At 48.2% G+C, this 16,990-nt stretch overlaps 1 protein-coding gene across 2 annotated transcripts in view; it reads right to left on the bottom strand.

Annotated features, from left to right (window-relative positions):
- Positions 1 to 4,718: 4,718 nt before the first annotated feature.
- Positions 4,719 to 16,990, bottom strand: part of FAM174B (family with sequence similarity 174 member B) — a 33,167-nt gene continuing 20,895 nt past the window's right edge. Inside the window, exon 4 of one of the 2 annotated variants that reach the window (XM_081229022.1) lies at positions 4,719 to 6,734. In XM_081229022.1, the coding sequence (XP_081085148.1) occupies positions 6,731 to 6,734 (4 nt within the window). In that variant the 3' untranslated portion in view covers positions 4,719 to 6,730. The remainder of the gene's footprint in view (positions 6,735 to 16,990) is intronic. The other variant, XM_081229023.1, reaches the window with a different exon arrangement.

The raw sequence follows: 16,990 nt of genomic DNA, 5'->3' as shown, positions 1-16,990 counted from the left end.
AAGCTAAAGAAATTCCACGCACCCTCAGCTGCTGGCAAATACAAGTTCTAGAGGGAGCCGTCCTTGTTCAGGAACAAGTCAACCTGGGGGGCAGAGGGGGGAATTGTGTAGCACAGGGAGAGGGAAATCCTACTCCGAGGGCTTAAAAGAGTGAAAGACTCCTGACGTTATCCTCATGCAGGAAAACGTTCCTAAGAATATGAAATGTAAACGGGCAGGGCTTTTTTGATCTGCTTTGTAGGCTGGAGTGTCCCCCGAGCTCAAAATAGGGCTTGACACACAGTAGGTGCTCAGTAAATCGTTGTGAAATGAATGAATGAATGAATGAATGAATCAAGTCCTGTGCAGTTACGAAGTTGAGAAGGGTCCCTGACAGCCGAGCTGCCAAAGGCACGGTTACCAGATAGGCCAGTTACCTAAGGGCATCCTTCTCCCTAGAGGCTATGGGAGAACCAGGGGAGACAGGAGGACCTCCACCTTGGCTTTGCAAGCTCAGAAGCCTGGTTTTCCTTGGCATCCAAAACTGATCAACTCCAAGGCCAAGGTAATCATTAAGAAAAAGAGAAAGACTCCATCCCAGGGACCATCAGCATGGGCTGTAGGCATACCTCCCTGGTATCTTCACCCTCCTCTCTGATCTTCTGAGGTCTGCAAACTCCTCCAACAATCCCAACTCCTCTCTCCTCCTGGGGTGTCTCCAGGACACACGTGGAGTTGACAATCTGGGACATATGGAATCAGGACAAGGCACATTAACAGGGGTGCCTGGCTGAGACTCATGTTATCTGTGGCCTTTTGACTTCCATGAGTTCTACAAACTCTGTAGAAAAAATAAAAGCAATGGTATATAATATACCAAAAACTTTTGCCCCGAGATCCCATTTTCAGGAATCTATCCTGAGAAATGATAAGAGAAGGCAATCATAAGATGCTCATAAAAGGTTTTTCAAAGCATTAATTATAACAGCGAAAACTTGGAAGCCACATAAAGGTCCCAGGATAGGAGGTTCAGATAAATGACAGCACGATCCTCAGGAAACCCATCTATGCCTTCAGCTACGCTGTAGGACTAAGAGGTGGCAGGAGCCTCAAATTCAACCAAATCAACCCTACAAAGGACTCTGTAAATTTGCAGGAAATGTTCTTGTGGAGAAGACTTACATTGCAGAGTGTGCAGCATTTGACTCAAAAGAGAAAAAATGCCTGTCTTCGGCTTTTGTCCCAGAGTCTCCTGGGCTCACCTCCAGCCTCCCGAGCGCCCGGCCACCAGCTGGGACGGATGCCACTCTAAGATTTCCCCTTGGACAATCTGGCCTGTGGTACCAGGTGGGCCCTTCAGGGGCATCTGGTCTCCTCATGGGCGAGACTGTCTCTTCCTGAGTTGGAGCTTTTTACCTGTAGGTTGCTGAGAAGGGAAGGAAACTCTGTAGTACCTTTTAAAGTTTTTTTCCCGCTCACCAGTAAGAGCCAAATATCCATGTGGGTAGACAACCAACCCTCCTCTCAGACTAGCTGACCCTTCCTCAGACATCAGGGCCATCTTCCCAGGTACCCAAGATCTTGGAAACTCTGATCCTCCAAACAGGGTGGTTCTCTTGGGCATGGGAAGGAAACTGTCACCCCACCACATCCCTGCTCTCTTCAAGGACATGAGTACATCCTCATCCTTGCTTTCTGGCCTCCAGTATCTGGGACGAGTTGGCACAGGTGACCCTCGGGCCAGAACATCCAGGAGGCATAACAGTAACTAGGGCTCTTGCAGGAGAGGGGGCAGGTCCGGGACGATGCTGGGCCTGTGGCCTAAACCTCCAGGGCCAGAATTCAGAAAGCCATGAGTGGTGGCAAAGCAGGGTGCAGGTAAAAGGCAACCTACAGTCTTGCTCTTCAAGTTGCGGCCTCTCCTGGGAGCTTGTTGGAAATGCAGAGTCTCAGGCCACAGGCCTGCTGACTCTTTCTGGGCTCCTGTGGTGAGCTCGCGTGCATCTTCACATTGCCTTGGCCTCCGTGGACCTCACAGTGGGGCCCACTGGGACCCGTGCCCCTCCTCCTGCCCCCAGTTGGGCGTACCCTGGCGGGGCTTCCAGACCAGGAAACATGCAGCTGAAGCCCCAGCAGGAGCAGCGCCAGTTGTTTATGGCCAACATTCTGGGGTTGCCACTCTCGTCCCCCTTGGTGAAGTTCAAGGCTTTCAGACTCCATAGTCACTGAGCCTACTGCTTTTGGGAAACACCTGACGGTGGTTTCCCCCAGTGGCACGGCACTGTGGATCTCAGGTTTTTTTATAGGTGGGTCCAAATCCACTCTCTGCCCTGCGGGCAGTCACCACACCCTCTCCAGTCTGGACGTGGGGGTGGGGTGCCCCCAACACACCCCTCAGCATCCCACCACCACCCCCGCCAGGTGGGGCGGGAAAGCCATGAGGCACAGGTGTAGAAGGGAGAACCGGAGGAAGAGGAAGACAGCGGCCTCCGCCTGAGTGTTGCTTAGGGTTCTGGCTACAGACGCTCCAGGCTCAGAGGGAATTTACCCTCCTGTGGAGAAAACAGTTGGGAGTTCCCATAAACTCTGGGAGCCCAAGTTTCCTCAAGCGTAGAATGACGATGCTGGACTCCATGACCCCCCAGTGCCCTTCCAGCCTGCACACCCACCCTACACATCCCAGCATCCTCCTGCTTGCCAACAGTGCTCCATGCTGGGGTGCGGGCTTTTGGTTGGCTCTTTCCAGGCCCTAGGACCTCATCCCAAGGATGATCATTAATACCGCAGGGGTAAGATGCAAAAGCTTTGAACATAAAAGTCTGATATAGAACTTAGTGCCTGACCAAGGCAGCATCCCAAGTCAGTGGTGTGGGGACAATCGGATAGACACCTGAGAACAACCAAAATTGAATCCAACCTCACACGACGGCCGCTTCAAGGACAGGACTCGGGGAGACCAGTGCTTCTGGACCGTCTCTGCACATCAGGACCACTGGGGACTCATGCTGAGCCGATGCTCACAGCGGTTCTGGGAAGCCTGGTGGGGCTCTGATGGGTCTGCCGCGGGGTCAGGAGCCCCAGCGTACTCTGCCCTCCCTGGACAGGCTCCACACGGGCAGCAGCTGCCCTTTGTGGGCTCCACTCAGTGACACAAGGACAGTCACTGAGCTGCTCAGCCAGGGTGGGGACACCTGAGGGTCAGAACTGCACACAGCTGGGTGGTGACGGCCGGGCCGGGCCGCGAGCAGAGATGATGCTGGACCATGGTGAGCCGAGCTCTGCGCTCAGGCAGACTTCATCCTTCCCCAGGCTTCAGGCTGAAATATAGAAAGGGGTCTAAAGAGGAGGAAAGGGAAGGAGGAAAAGAAACTAGCTATCATCTGAGCTCTCCTTGGGGTCCAGTTCAGACCCCAGGGACCTCACTCCTTGTACTTGGCATGGGGCCCCTCTTGTTCTTTGCTTTTGCCAGTAGAAATCAGAGATGGGGTCCCTCAGTGGTGCAATTCTACAGAATACAATGCTAAGGCTCTTTTTAAAACTGTTTTAAATATTTGTGGACACCAGGAAATACTCATAATGGTTAAGTGAAAACATCAGGTTGTATGACCCAAATGTGTAGAGAAAAACATGAAAAGGCACTCACACAGAAGTCCAGAGGCCACTCGTAGTGTAAAGCAGAGCTGGCCCCTCCCTTGTCAAGGCTTCTGAGGCCCTCGCATCCCTGTCACAGCCCGTTATGCTCTGTCACGTGTCTGGTCTTCTCCCGAGACTCAACTTCTCGAGCCTTCCAATTACCACAGAGCCCAGCATAAGTGGGCATTCAATAAATGTTTGCAAATGATAAATACAGATAAATGATGGAAGGAAGGGAGGAAGGAAGGAAGGGAAGGAAGGAAGGAGGAAGGAAGGGAGGGAGGGAGGGAGGAAGGAAGGAAGGAAGGGGGGGAACATCAAAATGCTGTTAAGGGTATTATTATCTGGATAACTTGTTTTATCTTCTTTATAATTAACTATCTGTCTTCCAAAATGTCACCCATGAAAACATCACTTTTATAATAAATCCATTTTTAATCAAAATTCTGCTACTTAAATCAGTCTGAAATGTTTTCTTATAACTTCCAGTCCTATTTTTAAGTGAATCCAGAAGACATCGACTAGATCATGTCTCTATAATGGTCACACCTTCCAGAGCCAATACTGGACACGTGATCTGACAAGTCCCCAAATGCTCGCAAAAGAACGGGAACCGGGTCTTTGGAATCGGGGTGCCCCCAGCTAAGGAACATCTAATCTTTCACCGAGGGAGGAAGGCAGTAACGCTGGGGGTGTAGGATCCATTTGGACAGCGTTGTCCCTTTGGACCCCAAAGTTGGCCCCTCTGAAGTGCCCATGAAAAGAACAAAAAGAAGGAAGCATTAGAGAAAGGAAGTCATCCCACCCAGGTCCGATATTCCTTCCAGCCCAACTTTGCTTCCCCGAGACCCAACTCACTCTGCTTTTAAGAAACGGAACTTGTCTTCGCAGAGGAGGAGCTGGATTATGCAGGTAAAGGAAGGTCTCCTGCAGCCTCCTGTCCCCATCCCACCCTCCTTTCTCCCCTCTGCCTGGGACCCCACTCTCCCCAGCACCGGTCACCACAAGTGCCTTGCCCACAACAGGGGACCTCTAGCCCCCCTACCACCACCAGCTCTCTCTGCACCTCTGGAATCCCACAGAACTTTATCACTCTGGCAGGACTTAGAGGCAGAGGGGCCTGAGTGGGACCTGGCCCCTGAGCTCGATCCGAGCCCCAGCACTGAGGCACCCAGGGCTTCAGACCCAGGCCGGCCCCAGGCCCAGTACCTCCTCCTGGGCACCCTCTCTGCCCTCCTCTGAGCCTCGGGCCCACATCCCTCATCAAAGGAAGGCACCTTGCTGGCCTCCATCTCAGAAAACCTCCAAACTGATGCATACACAGTTCACACCAGAAGGGTTTTTTTATTTAAGAGCCTCTAGTGCCAAAGCTGTGGCATCTGCAAGGTCATTCTTGGTGGCCACCTCTGCCAGGCCCTGTGATGAGCACCTGGCAGACAGAGGCCGGCGTTCATGCATCAGGCAGAAGAATCCAGCTTCTCCGCAGATGGTTCAGACGCGGTTGTCGGAAAGGCAAGTGTGAGCCACGGTTCCAGTTCAAAGGTCCGGACAGCGCACAGCTGCTAGGCGGCCCATCCCGTTTAGTCACCACCCTGGCCCATGAGGACACGGTGGAGGGTACAGATAAAGCACGCCCACCCCTCTGGCAAACAGGGCGGAGAAAGGGAGAAGGAAAGTCAACAAAAGAAGCAAAATCACGGGAGGGAGCCGAGGACCAGCAGGACTCTGTCCTCAGAGTGGCCGCCCCTCTCTTCTGCAGAGGCCAAAGTGCCACCCTGATGGCCTTGGGAACGAGGGGACCCCAAAGCAGGGCAGCCCCTTCCCAGGAAACTGAAAAATCTGAAAATAGGGTCGAATAGGGAAAGGCCAGAGTTTTCATCCCAAGCAGTGGAGCAGACAATAAACAGGCACATTTGCAAACCCTGCAGAATGCCAGAAAAGAGGAGATAAAAAAAATTACAAAACACCTTGCCAGAGAGAACTGAGTAGCCCGCCCCCAAAGGCACTGCTAGGAGACTTTAGCAGAAGGATATCCGTTGCAGCAAATAACCCTGGGGAAACAGTGAAATGGGAGGCCTCTATCATCCTGAGAAGTCAGCCCGAGGCCCTGCTTCCAGCAAGTGGCACTCGAGCTGCAAGATAAGCCACCACCCAACCCCACCTGTGTGAGGGGCCTTCCTGCAGTAACCTCCTGGGTCCAGGTGGGTTCCTAGGCCAGTCTGGCCTGGACCAACTGCAAACGTAGTCCCTGGCAGTGGGCTTTTTTCAGCCAACCAAATCACCATTCATTTAAATTATCACAGTGATTTTTTTAAAATTCCATTTCTAAGACCAACAATGTAGAACGGTGATAGGGCAGAGAAACACACAATGGATGTTACTAAGCAAAGGCTGCCAAACACTTTCTTTTCTCTTTAGAGATGGAGAAATTATCTCACATGTACATACACACACACACATGCACACACACACACACACACACATGCACACACACAGGTCTAGGTTTCTCCCTGATATTCAGAATTCTTTGTGAGCTAGCCATGCCTAATTCTGCTGAACCCTTTCGAAAAAGGAAAAGAAAAGGAGCCACAGGACGTGTTTACATCTGCTACAAGCTGAGCAGCTCTGAGCCCTTGCACTCTGAACTTTCACGCAGCCACCACCAACGAAAGGCCAGAACTCGACCAAGCCCAGAAAGACCACAAAGGGTCAGACATCTAAAAGTTCGTAGATCCAGGAGAGCAGACTGTCAGAAACCCTAAATATGTCGCTGAATATATAGGCTTTTCTTAGGTTCTTGATAACTTCTGATCTCTTTTACTTTTGTCGGCAGTTGCTTTAAAATTATTTTTTAAATCAGCACGTTTCCCCTTGCCCCTTAGCAAGGCAAAAGCCCTCTTGAGGAGGGAATAAAGGGTGACATTTTAAAGGAGCGTCCAGAGGGTGGTGTCTCCTGCAGTGACATTCGGAGCCAACGTTCTACACACAACTGTGCCAGAGTTTCATAAATAATGTTTGTTTTGGTTTCAACACCTCGGACAGGACAGCTTCCAGATACTTCACACCCCCCAGCTTCAGCCGACCAGCCACAGGATGCCAACACGCTGGAGAACAGGTTTTACCTAAAAGAAGAAGAACAAGTCAGTGGCCTCTTGCAGAGCCGCACACCCATTGTGACCCCTCCCTAACCACGACCATCCTCCAGGCCACGCCGCCGTCCTAGCAGGGCAGTTGACACCCCTCCCCGTGCCCCTCCAGCAGCGCCTCCATCTCTCTCACCCCCATCTCTATTCCTGCCACACAAGCTGCCTTTTCAGCCCTTGAAAACGCCACCCTCCTCAACCCCAGGACCTTTGAACGTGCTACCTGGAACGCACACCCACTCCTCCAGGTAACGCCTTCCCTTCCCTCAGCTCCCAGCTCAGGATGCTTTTCTAGGTCCCCACACAGACCCCTAGTACACCACCTCTCTTATCCTTGTAATCCTCCTTCCTAGCACTTCTGTGGGTGTTTACACCGGGGCTCGGCAAACCTTCCCTGTAGAAGTCCAGAGAGTACTAAATATTTTTGACTTTGCAGGTCCTCTAGTTTTTGTGGCAACTGCTCAGCCCTGCTGCTGGAAATGCTTGGCATGGCTGTGTTCCAATAAAAGCTTATTTGTGGACACTGAGGTTTGAATTGCATTTAATTTTTACATGTTATTCTTCTTTCGATTCTTTTGCAACCATCAAAAATGTAAAAATCATTCTTGGCTCAGGAGCCGTACAAAAATAGGCAGTGGGCTGATCTGGCCCAGGGCCCTTAGCCTGCTGGCCCCTGGTTTATGGTTTATGTAATTATCTCATTCGTGTCTGTCTCTTGCTTAGACTGGGAGCTCCCTGCAGGTGAGACCCTTGTTGGAGATTGTTCACGTTTAAACCCCAGCACCAAGCACAGTGTCAGACAATTGTAGGGAGTGCAAGAAATATTTGTACAATGAATGAAAGTTGAAAAACTAAATCTATTTAAGACATCAGCCAAAGGGACTTAGAAAAGGAGGGAAAATCTGAGAGGTCCCCAGCATCTATTAATCTTTGAACATGGGCATTACATAATCACATGGAAAAACAGTGGGGACTTAATAGAACTTATAAAATAATAAACTGCTTTTCACAACGTTATATGATCCCACATATAAATATCAGGTAACTAATTACTGAAAGATATGGACATCCTATTTTTAGGAAATACACACTTAAGTACTGGGGGGAAAGGGACATGAGAGACGTAACACGTTCAGAAAATGATTCAGAAAAAAAAAATCTGGGGCTTCCCTGGTGGCGCAGTGGTTGAGAGTCCGCCTGCCGATGCAGGGCACGTGGGTTCGTGCCCCGGTCCGGGAAGATCCCACATGCCGCGGAGCGGCTGGGCCCGTGAGCCATGGCCGCTGAGCCTGCGTGTCCGGAGCCTGTGCTCCGCAACAGGAGAGGCCACAACAGTGAGAGGCCTGCGTACCGCAGGAAAAAAAAAAAAAACATCTGAACCCACACACAGAGCCATCATAAGGCAAATGAGGCGAAATTCTAAAATAGGAAAATCTAGGTAAAGGGTATCCGGGTGTTCTCTCTACTGTTTTTGTTTTGCAACTTTTAAGTTTGAAATTATTTCCAAATTAAAAAAAAAATAGACATGGGTATCCTCGTATTGACCACTAGGGTCTCCTGTTCAACAGATTAGAGGAAGAAAAAGATAAATCCCCACAGCCATGTCCACGCTGTGAAGCCTGGCTTTCTTGCTTCACCCACATGCCCCCTCCTCTGGGCTAGGAAGAGGGGGGCTCACCCCCGCTTACTGACATCCACGGAGCCCAGACACCCCCACTCTACAGATGCAGCCTGAGGACCTCAAATGTTAAGACTCCCAGCGGCCTTGACCCCACAGTCAGGCCTTCCCCTGCATCCTGCTGCAAGTTCAATGTTGAGCATGAGGGGTCAGGGCCAGGGGACTGGAGACGGAGCAGCAAAGCTTTCCAAAACCAAGAATCGGACCAGAGTAAAGGGACCCGATTCCCAAGAGCTACCCAGAGCAGGTGTGCATATGAACAAAAGCAGACTACCATGAGCCTGCTGAATCTGGAAAAAGCAGACCGTCAGAATTCGCAGAGATGTGGACTTTATATACCGCCAACGCACTGAAAATTCACCTTCGCAGGTGTCCCAAGATTGCTATTTTGTGGAACTGCATCTTCCGGATGCCCCAAGGGCACACCCCGGGATGCTATGCCAGCTTCCCTGCCTGCACCCCATCCCCGTGTGCAGCTGTTGACTCCTTGTGTTTACAGGAATAAACGCGAGCACGCGCGCGCGCATGCACACGCACACACGTACACGCACACACACACACACACAGCGGGTAGAGACGGAGCAGTAGGGGAGCCCACCACGAACCATCAGGCACATCTGCTTCCGCGGGCTCCCTCCTCAGCAGAACTGAATCTCCAGGGCTGCTCCTGGAAAAAGAAAACAGACGCGCTCGCCTGCCCCCCGGGGAGCAGCTTCCCTGGGCGGGCGCCAGCACCTCGGAGGTCACCAGCTCTGGATCTCAGGTCTGAGCAGTGTGGCTTGGCTGCCTTTTCAGACTCTCTGGTGTGACTGTGACTCGGGAAGCTCTGGGGAAAACGGACAGGAGGACTGGGGTGAGGAGGAAGGTTGTAAAGTCCCGGCCCTCTTCTTTTCATCCTGCTGTGCCCCGGAGGCCATGAAGCTTTGAGGCTCTCCCCTGGGGAGGGTCCTGGGGGGACAGGCTCACAGCTGCGGCTCGCCCGGGTCGCCCTACACCCGCTCAGACTCGCACCTGTCCACAGGCTATCACTTCTTCCTCGAATGCCCTCACTCCTCCCTGCCCGTCACTCTGCTCCAGGCTCGCTCCCTGGTCCTTCCAAACCCCCTGTAAGCTTCATCTCCTCTGGGAGGCGGTGCCAGGGAGATGTGCCCCTGCTGGCTGCCCACAGCACCCTGTTCTTTCCTGCCTGTGGCGTTTACCAGGCCCTCTTATAAGAGTCCATGTTCCTGGACCCCCCACCTCAGCACAAGCTCCCGGAAGGCAGGGCCAGGCTTACCCGTCCTGCACTTGCAGTGAGCTGGGCGCACGTAGAAGATGACAAGCAGAGATTTCTAAGAGGGCTCTCTGGGCCCTTTCCCTCCTCTAGAACAGCCAAACTGCTATTGACATCCCTGCTTTGTCACTAAGATGAACCAGAAAGGTGGTCCATGCAGACCCCGCTCCCACACTCCCTGGAAACTCCAGGTGAAGTAAAGGCACGTTTAGGTGCCATGACCCATGCTTATTCCCTTCTGATTTGCAACCATCCCGTACAGCGACGCTGGGTTACAGCCATCCCAGAGAAGGAGAGGGACATGCCCCAACCTGTCCCTGTCCCATGTTTTACAAGAAGTTTGTCTGTTGGCAGAAAAAGCTCTCCACACGGGAGCACCTGTCTCAGCACCTGTCCTGCACAGTGGCAGCTGACCCCTCGGTGCAGCAGACAAGGACACCTCAGGAAGATGGCACAGCAGCCACGGAATGGAGAAGCCGAGGGAGGAAGCCGGGCCACGTGTGTGAGTTCTCCTGAGACAGACAGACGTGAGGACCACACCACCAGGTGCCGGGGGGCCCTCGGCAGTCTTCCCACTTTCATCCCAGGACATCGAACACAAAAAAGCACGACTGAATAACATGGCTAGCTTTTCCAAATCACTGCTAGTTAGGATTATTTGTGTGTTTTCCTTTTTTTCCCCCTTTTCTTTGCCTGATCCTTACACAGCACTATAAACTGTGTGTCCACGTAGGCAGGAAACTAAGTCAGATTCACTTAAACATGGATGGACCTAGAGCTTATCATACTAAGTGAAGTAAGTCGGAAAGAGAAAGACAAATACCGTGTGATATCACTTACATGTGGAATCTAAAAAATGATGCAAATGAATTTATTTACAAAACAGAAATAGACCCACAGACATAGAAAACAAACTTATGGTTACCAAAGGGGAAAGGGGGGAGGGATAAATTAGGAGTTTGGGATTAACATATACACACTACTATATATCAATATAAAATAGTTAGCCAACAAGGACCTACTGTATAGCACAGGGAACTATACTCAATATTTTGTAATAACCTATAAGGGAAAAGAATCTGAAAAAGAACAGATATATATATATGTGTGTGTGTGTGTGTGTGTGTGTGTAACTGAATCACTTTGCTGTACACCTGAAACTAACACAACATTGTAAATCAACTATACTTCAATGAAAAACAGGATCACCTAGCAGTAAATTTTCATCGCCACACAAATTCCTGTTTGCATAGTCTCCCTCCTCATAGATATAAAACTCAAATAGTTTTAAGGTGCACGATACCTCAGCTGAGAACTGCCCCCAGAATGCCAACATTGCTTTTCAGAGAAACAAAAATGCCTCAGGAGATGCCCATTTATATATAACACATAAGCTTGGCATTCTACAAGCAAGAGGGCCAGCAGAGAGTTATTCAAACTGCTTTGGGGATGGCCTCTGATGCCGTTTCAGGTCCAGGGAGGATGCTCCGGCCACCCTGGGGAGCCCGCAGTTCACCAGGTCCCCTCTGATTCCTTCCAGGCCCCAGAAGCTCAGGTTACCGGTTGCCTCCGCAGCGGTCCCCACGCTGACGCTTCTAGCAGCCACACTCCTCGTCCTCAGGTGATGAGGGAGTGTGGGGCGGGCTGAAGGGCCCTCCAAGCTCAAGGATTCTAGAAGTCACTGCCCTGAGTGTGCTTAGCAGGGCCTTAGCTTTGTCTCTGCCATAGGGTGGCCATGGGGACCCTGACCTCTCGGCCCTCAGTCTAGGATAAGCAAGTCAAGTCCATTTTCTCCCTCTCCCACCACAGCCTCCAGGGGCCTCTGGCTGCAAACAGCCACCAAACGCCTTTTGTTCCAAAGCCAAGATGCCAGGCACAGCCCCCAGAGGTGCAGGGGACATCTCATCCATTTCTAATTATATTCCCTCCGGAAGCCCTATCCACAAGAGGGTGAGAGTCAGGCATTTCTGGGGCACACATCTGCACCCCACGGGCCACATCTTTTCCACACCTAAGAAGCAGAGGCACCAAGCCCGCCCTCCCTCCCGGCCCCTGGACACCAGGACTGTGGCCGGAGCTGCGTGTCCTCCCAGCAGCACACCTTTGGGCTGCGCTTGTCATGGCTCCTGGTGGCACCTACCAGACAAACGGCAGGAAGAGCGGCATCTGCCTCGCCTCAGGGGACACCTGGAGGGTGTCACAGAAGGCTCCAGTGATAAACCAGGGAGGCCCAGAGGTCCACGACATCAGCCACATCTGCACACTAGGCCAACCAAGCTCAAAACACATGCAGCCAGGATGCAAATGCCTTTTGAAATACGGAACCATTTCAAAACCCCAGGGGTCGCTGTACTCCATTTAGCCATCATTTCTCTCTTCCAATTAGCCTTTTCAAGTACAGAGTTGGAAACTCACTTCCACAGACTCTTTTCCCTCCCCACATCTGGCCCTAAACATCGGAGGCCTTACCTCACGCGTTGTGACATCTCAGTGGCGTGGGAGCCTGGGAGGAGGGCTGCCCACGGAAACCTTGCCCTGCCTGCCTTCTCTCCACCCCACTTCCTGCCTGGCTGATGCTCACGGGCTCTAAGTCAGGAGATGTTATCAGAGAGCTGCACGTGTAATACAAGGCAGGTTACGGCCTTACTGCCCGGGCGCCAAAAACGTGATTTTCCTCTTTGCACTCACTCATAAAACCACCCAAGGCCATGATTCAGCCACATCCGACCGATTTAAATGTAGTCTGTCTCCCAGGGGGAACCAAAAAATTTACTGGAGCCGTCTCTAAACAGGAAAGACAAGGACCTGTGAACAGATTATCACGTGCAGACAGAGCAGTTCTCAAAAATGCTAAAGCCAACATAAAATTGGCCTTAAAATTCTTGTTCTTTCAAACGTATTGACCTGAAAAGTCATTTGTGATACGCTGTTCGGGTGGGAAAATGTTCCAAAGCAGCACGTGTAACATGGTCCTATTTCTGTAAAAAAGAAAATTCCACGGGTACGTACTCACACACACTCTAGTGGCTATCGTTAAGTAGTGAGGTTAAAGGTGGTTTTATTTTCCCTTTTTCTTATCCGTAATTTCTATACCATACATTACATCTGTAATAAAATCTATGACCTGTTCTTTTTAAATGGTCAATCATCTTTGGGCCTGAGGACTAGAGTGGTCTTTTGTCCAGTGACTCACCCCCAAGTTCACTCACATCCTCACAAACAGCACCAACTTCTCACATGAACCACTCGAAGTCCGTCCTTCACAACAAACAGGGAAGCAGGATAGCACCTGGCAGTGATAAGGAAAGCCTGTGGAAGGCAGCTGAAGTAGATAAGATTACAGAATAAATGCTTACACCAGAAAAGGAGGCTGAAAATGAAGGAGCTAAATATGCAATGGAAGGAGTTAGAAAAAAAGAACAGAATGCACTCAAAGAAAGCTTAAGGATGAAGAGCAGAAATCAACTGAAATTGAAAATGATAATATAATAGCGAGGATCAAATAAACCAAAAGTTGGCTCTCTGTATAGATGAAAAAAATTAAACATCCAGCAAGACTGATCAAGAAAAAGGAGAAAAGGCAAACAAAATCAATATTAAGAATGAAAAGGGGACCACGACTACACATGTGACAAAGAATAAAAAGATGATAAAAGAGAGAATGTTGTGAATCACCTTAGGACAATACATTTGAAAACTTACACGACACGGACAAAATCCCAGAAAAATACAACCCATCCAAACTGACCCAAGAATAAACAGACGAAGACTAAATAGTCCTGTGACTATTCAAAGAATTGGACAACAGTAGTTTTTTCCAATCTTCAAGCAAAGAAAGCATCAAGGTCCAGCCAGTTTTAGCATATTCTACTAAACATTTAGGAAGCAAATAATTCTAATCTGATACTAACTATTCCAGAGAAAAGGAAAGTAAGGAACCGACCTAACTTGTTTTATGAAGCTAGTGAAACTTCTACCAAAGCCTGACAAGGATATTACAAAATAGGAAAATGACAAACCAATCTCAGTCACTACCAGAAACAAGAAAGTCCTAAGCAAAATATCAGCAAACTGAATGTAGCAATGTGAATAAAAAGATAACATGACCATGACCAAGCTCCTTTATCTCAGGAATGCAAAGTTGGTTTAATATTAGAAAAAAAATCTATGAATATAAGTTCACCACCTTAACAGATTAAAGGAGAAAGTATAATATTCTCAACAGAGCTAGAAAAAGAATTTAATAAAATTTGACATTAGCAAACTAGGAATAGAGGGAAGCTTCCTGGGGAAAAAAAATCTACAAAACCCTACAGCAAACACTGCTCTTAGTGTCAATATTGAAAGCACATCCTTTAAGATCAAAAACAAGACAGGATGCCTATTATCATCACTTCTATTTAACAATGACTTAGAGGCCAAGAGAGAGATAAAATGTTGAAGGACCTGGGGGGAAGGGAGGCAGCCTTATTAGTCTCAAGTGATATATCTACATAGAAAACTCAAAAGGTCCACATTTACACTACTAGAACTCATAAGAGTTTAATGAGGTTGCTGGATTTTTTTTTTAAATCAACTGCATTTCTAGACACCATGAACAGAAAGTAAGAAAGTGGTATTTTTTTAAAAAAAAAGAGATCAGATTGAGGTCATGAATCATGTGGCAGTGGCTTGCAGAGGAACCTGTCTTTGAAGCTGTCCCCAAAGTGACAGCAGAGAGAAGCCAGCAGCCCCAGAAGCAGAAACCCGGCTGTGGAGACTGATCCTGTGGGATACAGGGGTCATTACCGTGGATGATCTGGGATGAAAGACTAATATGAATGGACTTGCTGAGTCCTGAGTTTCTGCCCAGAATCAGGGTGGAGGAGAGGCATGGAGGTGCCTGGGGAACCTTAAGTGATTCCTGTATTAAAAATTACCATGTGGGGCTTCCCTGGTGGCGCAGTGGTTGAGAGTCTGCCTGCCAATGCAGGGGACACGGGTTCGAGCCCTGGTCTGGGAGGATCCCACATGCCGCGAAGCAAGTAGGCCAGTGAGCCACAACTACTGAGCCTGCACGTCTGGAGCCTGTGCTCTGCAACAAGAGAGGCCGTGATAGTGAGAGGCCCGCGCACCGTGATGAAGAGTGGCCCCCACTTGCCGCAACTAGAGAAAGCCCTTGCACAGAAACGAAGACCCAACACAGCCAAAAATAAATAAATAAATAAATTAATTAATAATAAAAATAAAGGAATTCCTTAAAAAAATTACCATGTGTGAAAGGGCCCCGTGCTATCGCTGTGTCACATAGAGATAAAGGGCCCATTATTACAGTGGCCAACAAAAATGCTCCAGGGCATTGCAACAGACCAGGGAGCAAGCTCGGACTCTCAAACAGCAAAAGTATTACCTGCTACCTTAACACCTACCAGGTAGTTCCATGTAATCATTTGCCTTTGGAAACAAAATCACTATGTTGAAGAGATATCTGCACCCCAAGGTTCACAGCAGCATTATTTACAATAACGAAGACATGGAAACAGCCTACGTGTACAACAACAGATGAATAAATAAAGAAAATGTGATACACACAAACACACATGTACACACACAGACACACACACAATGGAATACTAGTCGGCATAAAACAGAAGGGAATCCTGCCATTTACAATACCATGGATGGACCATGAGGGCATCACGTGAAATGAAATAAGTCAGTCTGAGAAGCACAAATACTGTACGATCTCACTTATACGTGGAATCTAGAAAAACCAAACTCATAGAAAAAGAGATCAGATTTGCAGTTATCAGAGGCAGGGGGTTGTGGAGGGGGGAATTGGGTGAAGGCAGTCAAAAGGTACAAACTTCCAGTTACGAGATGAATACCTCCCGCGGATGTAATGTACAACATGATGACTATAGGTTCACACTGCTGTATGATAGATCTGAAAGCTGCTAAGAGAGTAGATCCTATAAGTTCTCATCACAAGGTAAAAAAAATGTTTTTGTAACTATGTGAGGTGCTAGATGCCAACTAAACTTATTGTGGTGATCATTTCACAATATATGTATGTTATTATGCTGTATACCTTCAACTTATACAGTGCTGTATGTCAATTATATCTCAATAAAACTGGAAAAAAAATGTTTTAATTTTGAAATCATTTGCCTTTGATGGTGAGTTTCACAGCCAAAAGCAATGCCAATACAGCGCTAACTGCTCCTAGGAAAGGAACTTGCTCCATTATTTGAAGAACTGAGACTCGTTGTGGAAGGTTCTTAGTCTGACAGTGGTTTCAATACTTTCCTCCTCTTTGTGACAACAGACACGACCTCCACCCAGCAGTCTTTAGACCGCAATAATATTTGTATCCAGATTCTCGAGAGGGGCCCCTTTTCCAGCTCATACTCAAGAAAGAGTCAACAGTTAGACTTTCCGGACAGACAGTGATATTTCTTTGCTTAGGGTCTTTTCTTATGTAGTTGGGTCTGAGGTTACCACAAAAATGGCTCCATCTATCCTAGACCCGTGGAGTCGGCTCACACACCAAATATGGATGAGTTCCCATCCCATGGCTCAAAATCAAAACAGTCTGTTGATCCACTTAAGCCATCAAGGGCTCCCTATCATACAATAATCCCAGGCCTGCAGGATGCAGCTGAGCCTTTCCATTGTGACTCATAATGAGGACATCGTGGTCTTCACATTTTGTTTCATTTCTGTGCCTTGAATGTGAGACCGATAAAACAGCTTAGCAATAAAATCAGTATAATCACTTTCTTATGTATATAGTATTTTGCAGTATGGGTGCAGGTTAGTAATTGTTTTGATTCTTCTCAAAGGGGGCTGCTCTCTACCTAAACTGAAAATTATAGCTAATGGTTTGTTCTTCCACTCTATCTATAACCAATCCATGTCAATGTTGTGCGTTCTTCATAAAATTTAGGTGTGATTTGTTAACAAACTCTGTTTCCAATATTGGTATGTACGTGAACATGATAATACAGACTTTTTTTCAGACATGAGTATAAATAAAATAGTATTTTAAAGTAAACAGTATTTTAAAGTAAAAAAAATTGGGAGATTGGGATTGACACATATACGTATAAAATAGATAACCAATAAGAACCTGTTGTATAAAAAATAAAATAAAAAAGTTTAAAAAGATACATACTACCCCCAAAAAAATTTTTTAATAAAGTAAAATATATATGTGTGTATATATATATATATATATATATATATATATATATATATCAAAATGTAAAACACCTGGGAATATATCTAGCAAAAATTTATAAT

This window comes from Mesoplodon bidens (assembly GCF_964165515.1).
Source record: "Mesoplodon bidens genome assembly, chromosome: 3".
Classification (NCBI taxonomy): domain Eukaryota; kingdom Metazoa; phylum Chordata; class Mammalia; order Artiodactyla; family Ziphiidae; genus Mesoplodon; species Mesoplodon bidens.
The sequence above is the reverse complement of the archived record's forward strand: the minus strand, read 5'-3'. Positions and strand labels throughout refer to the sequence as shown.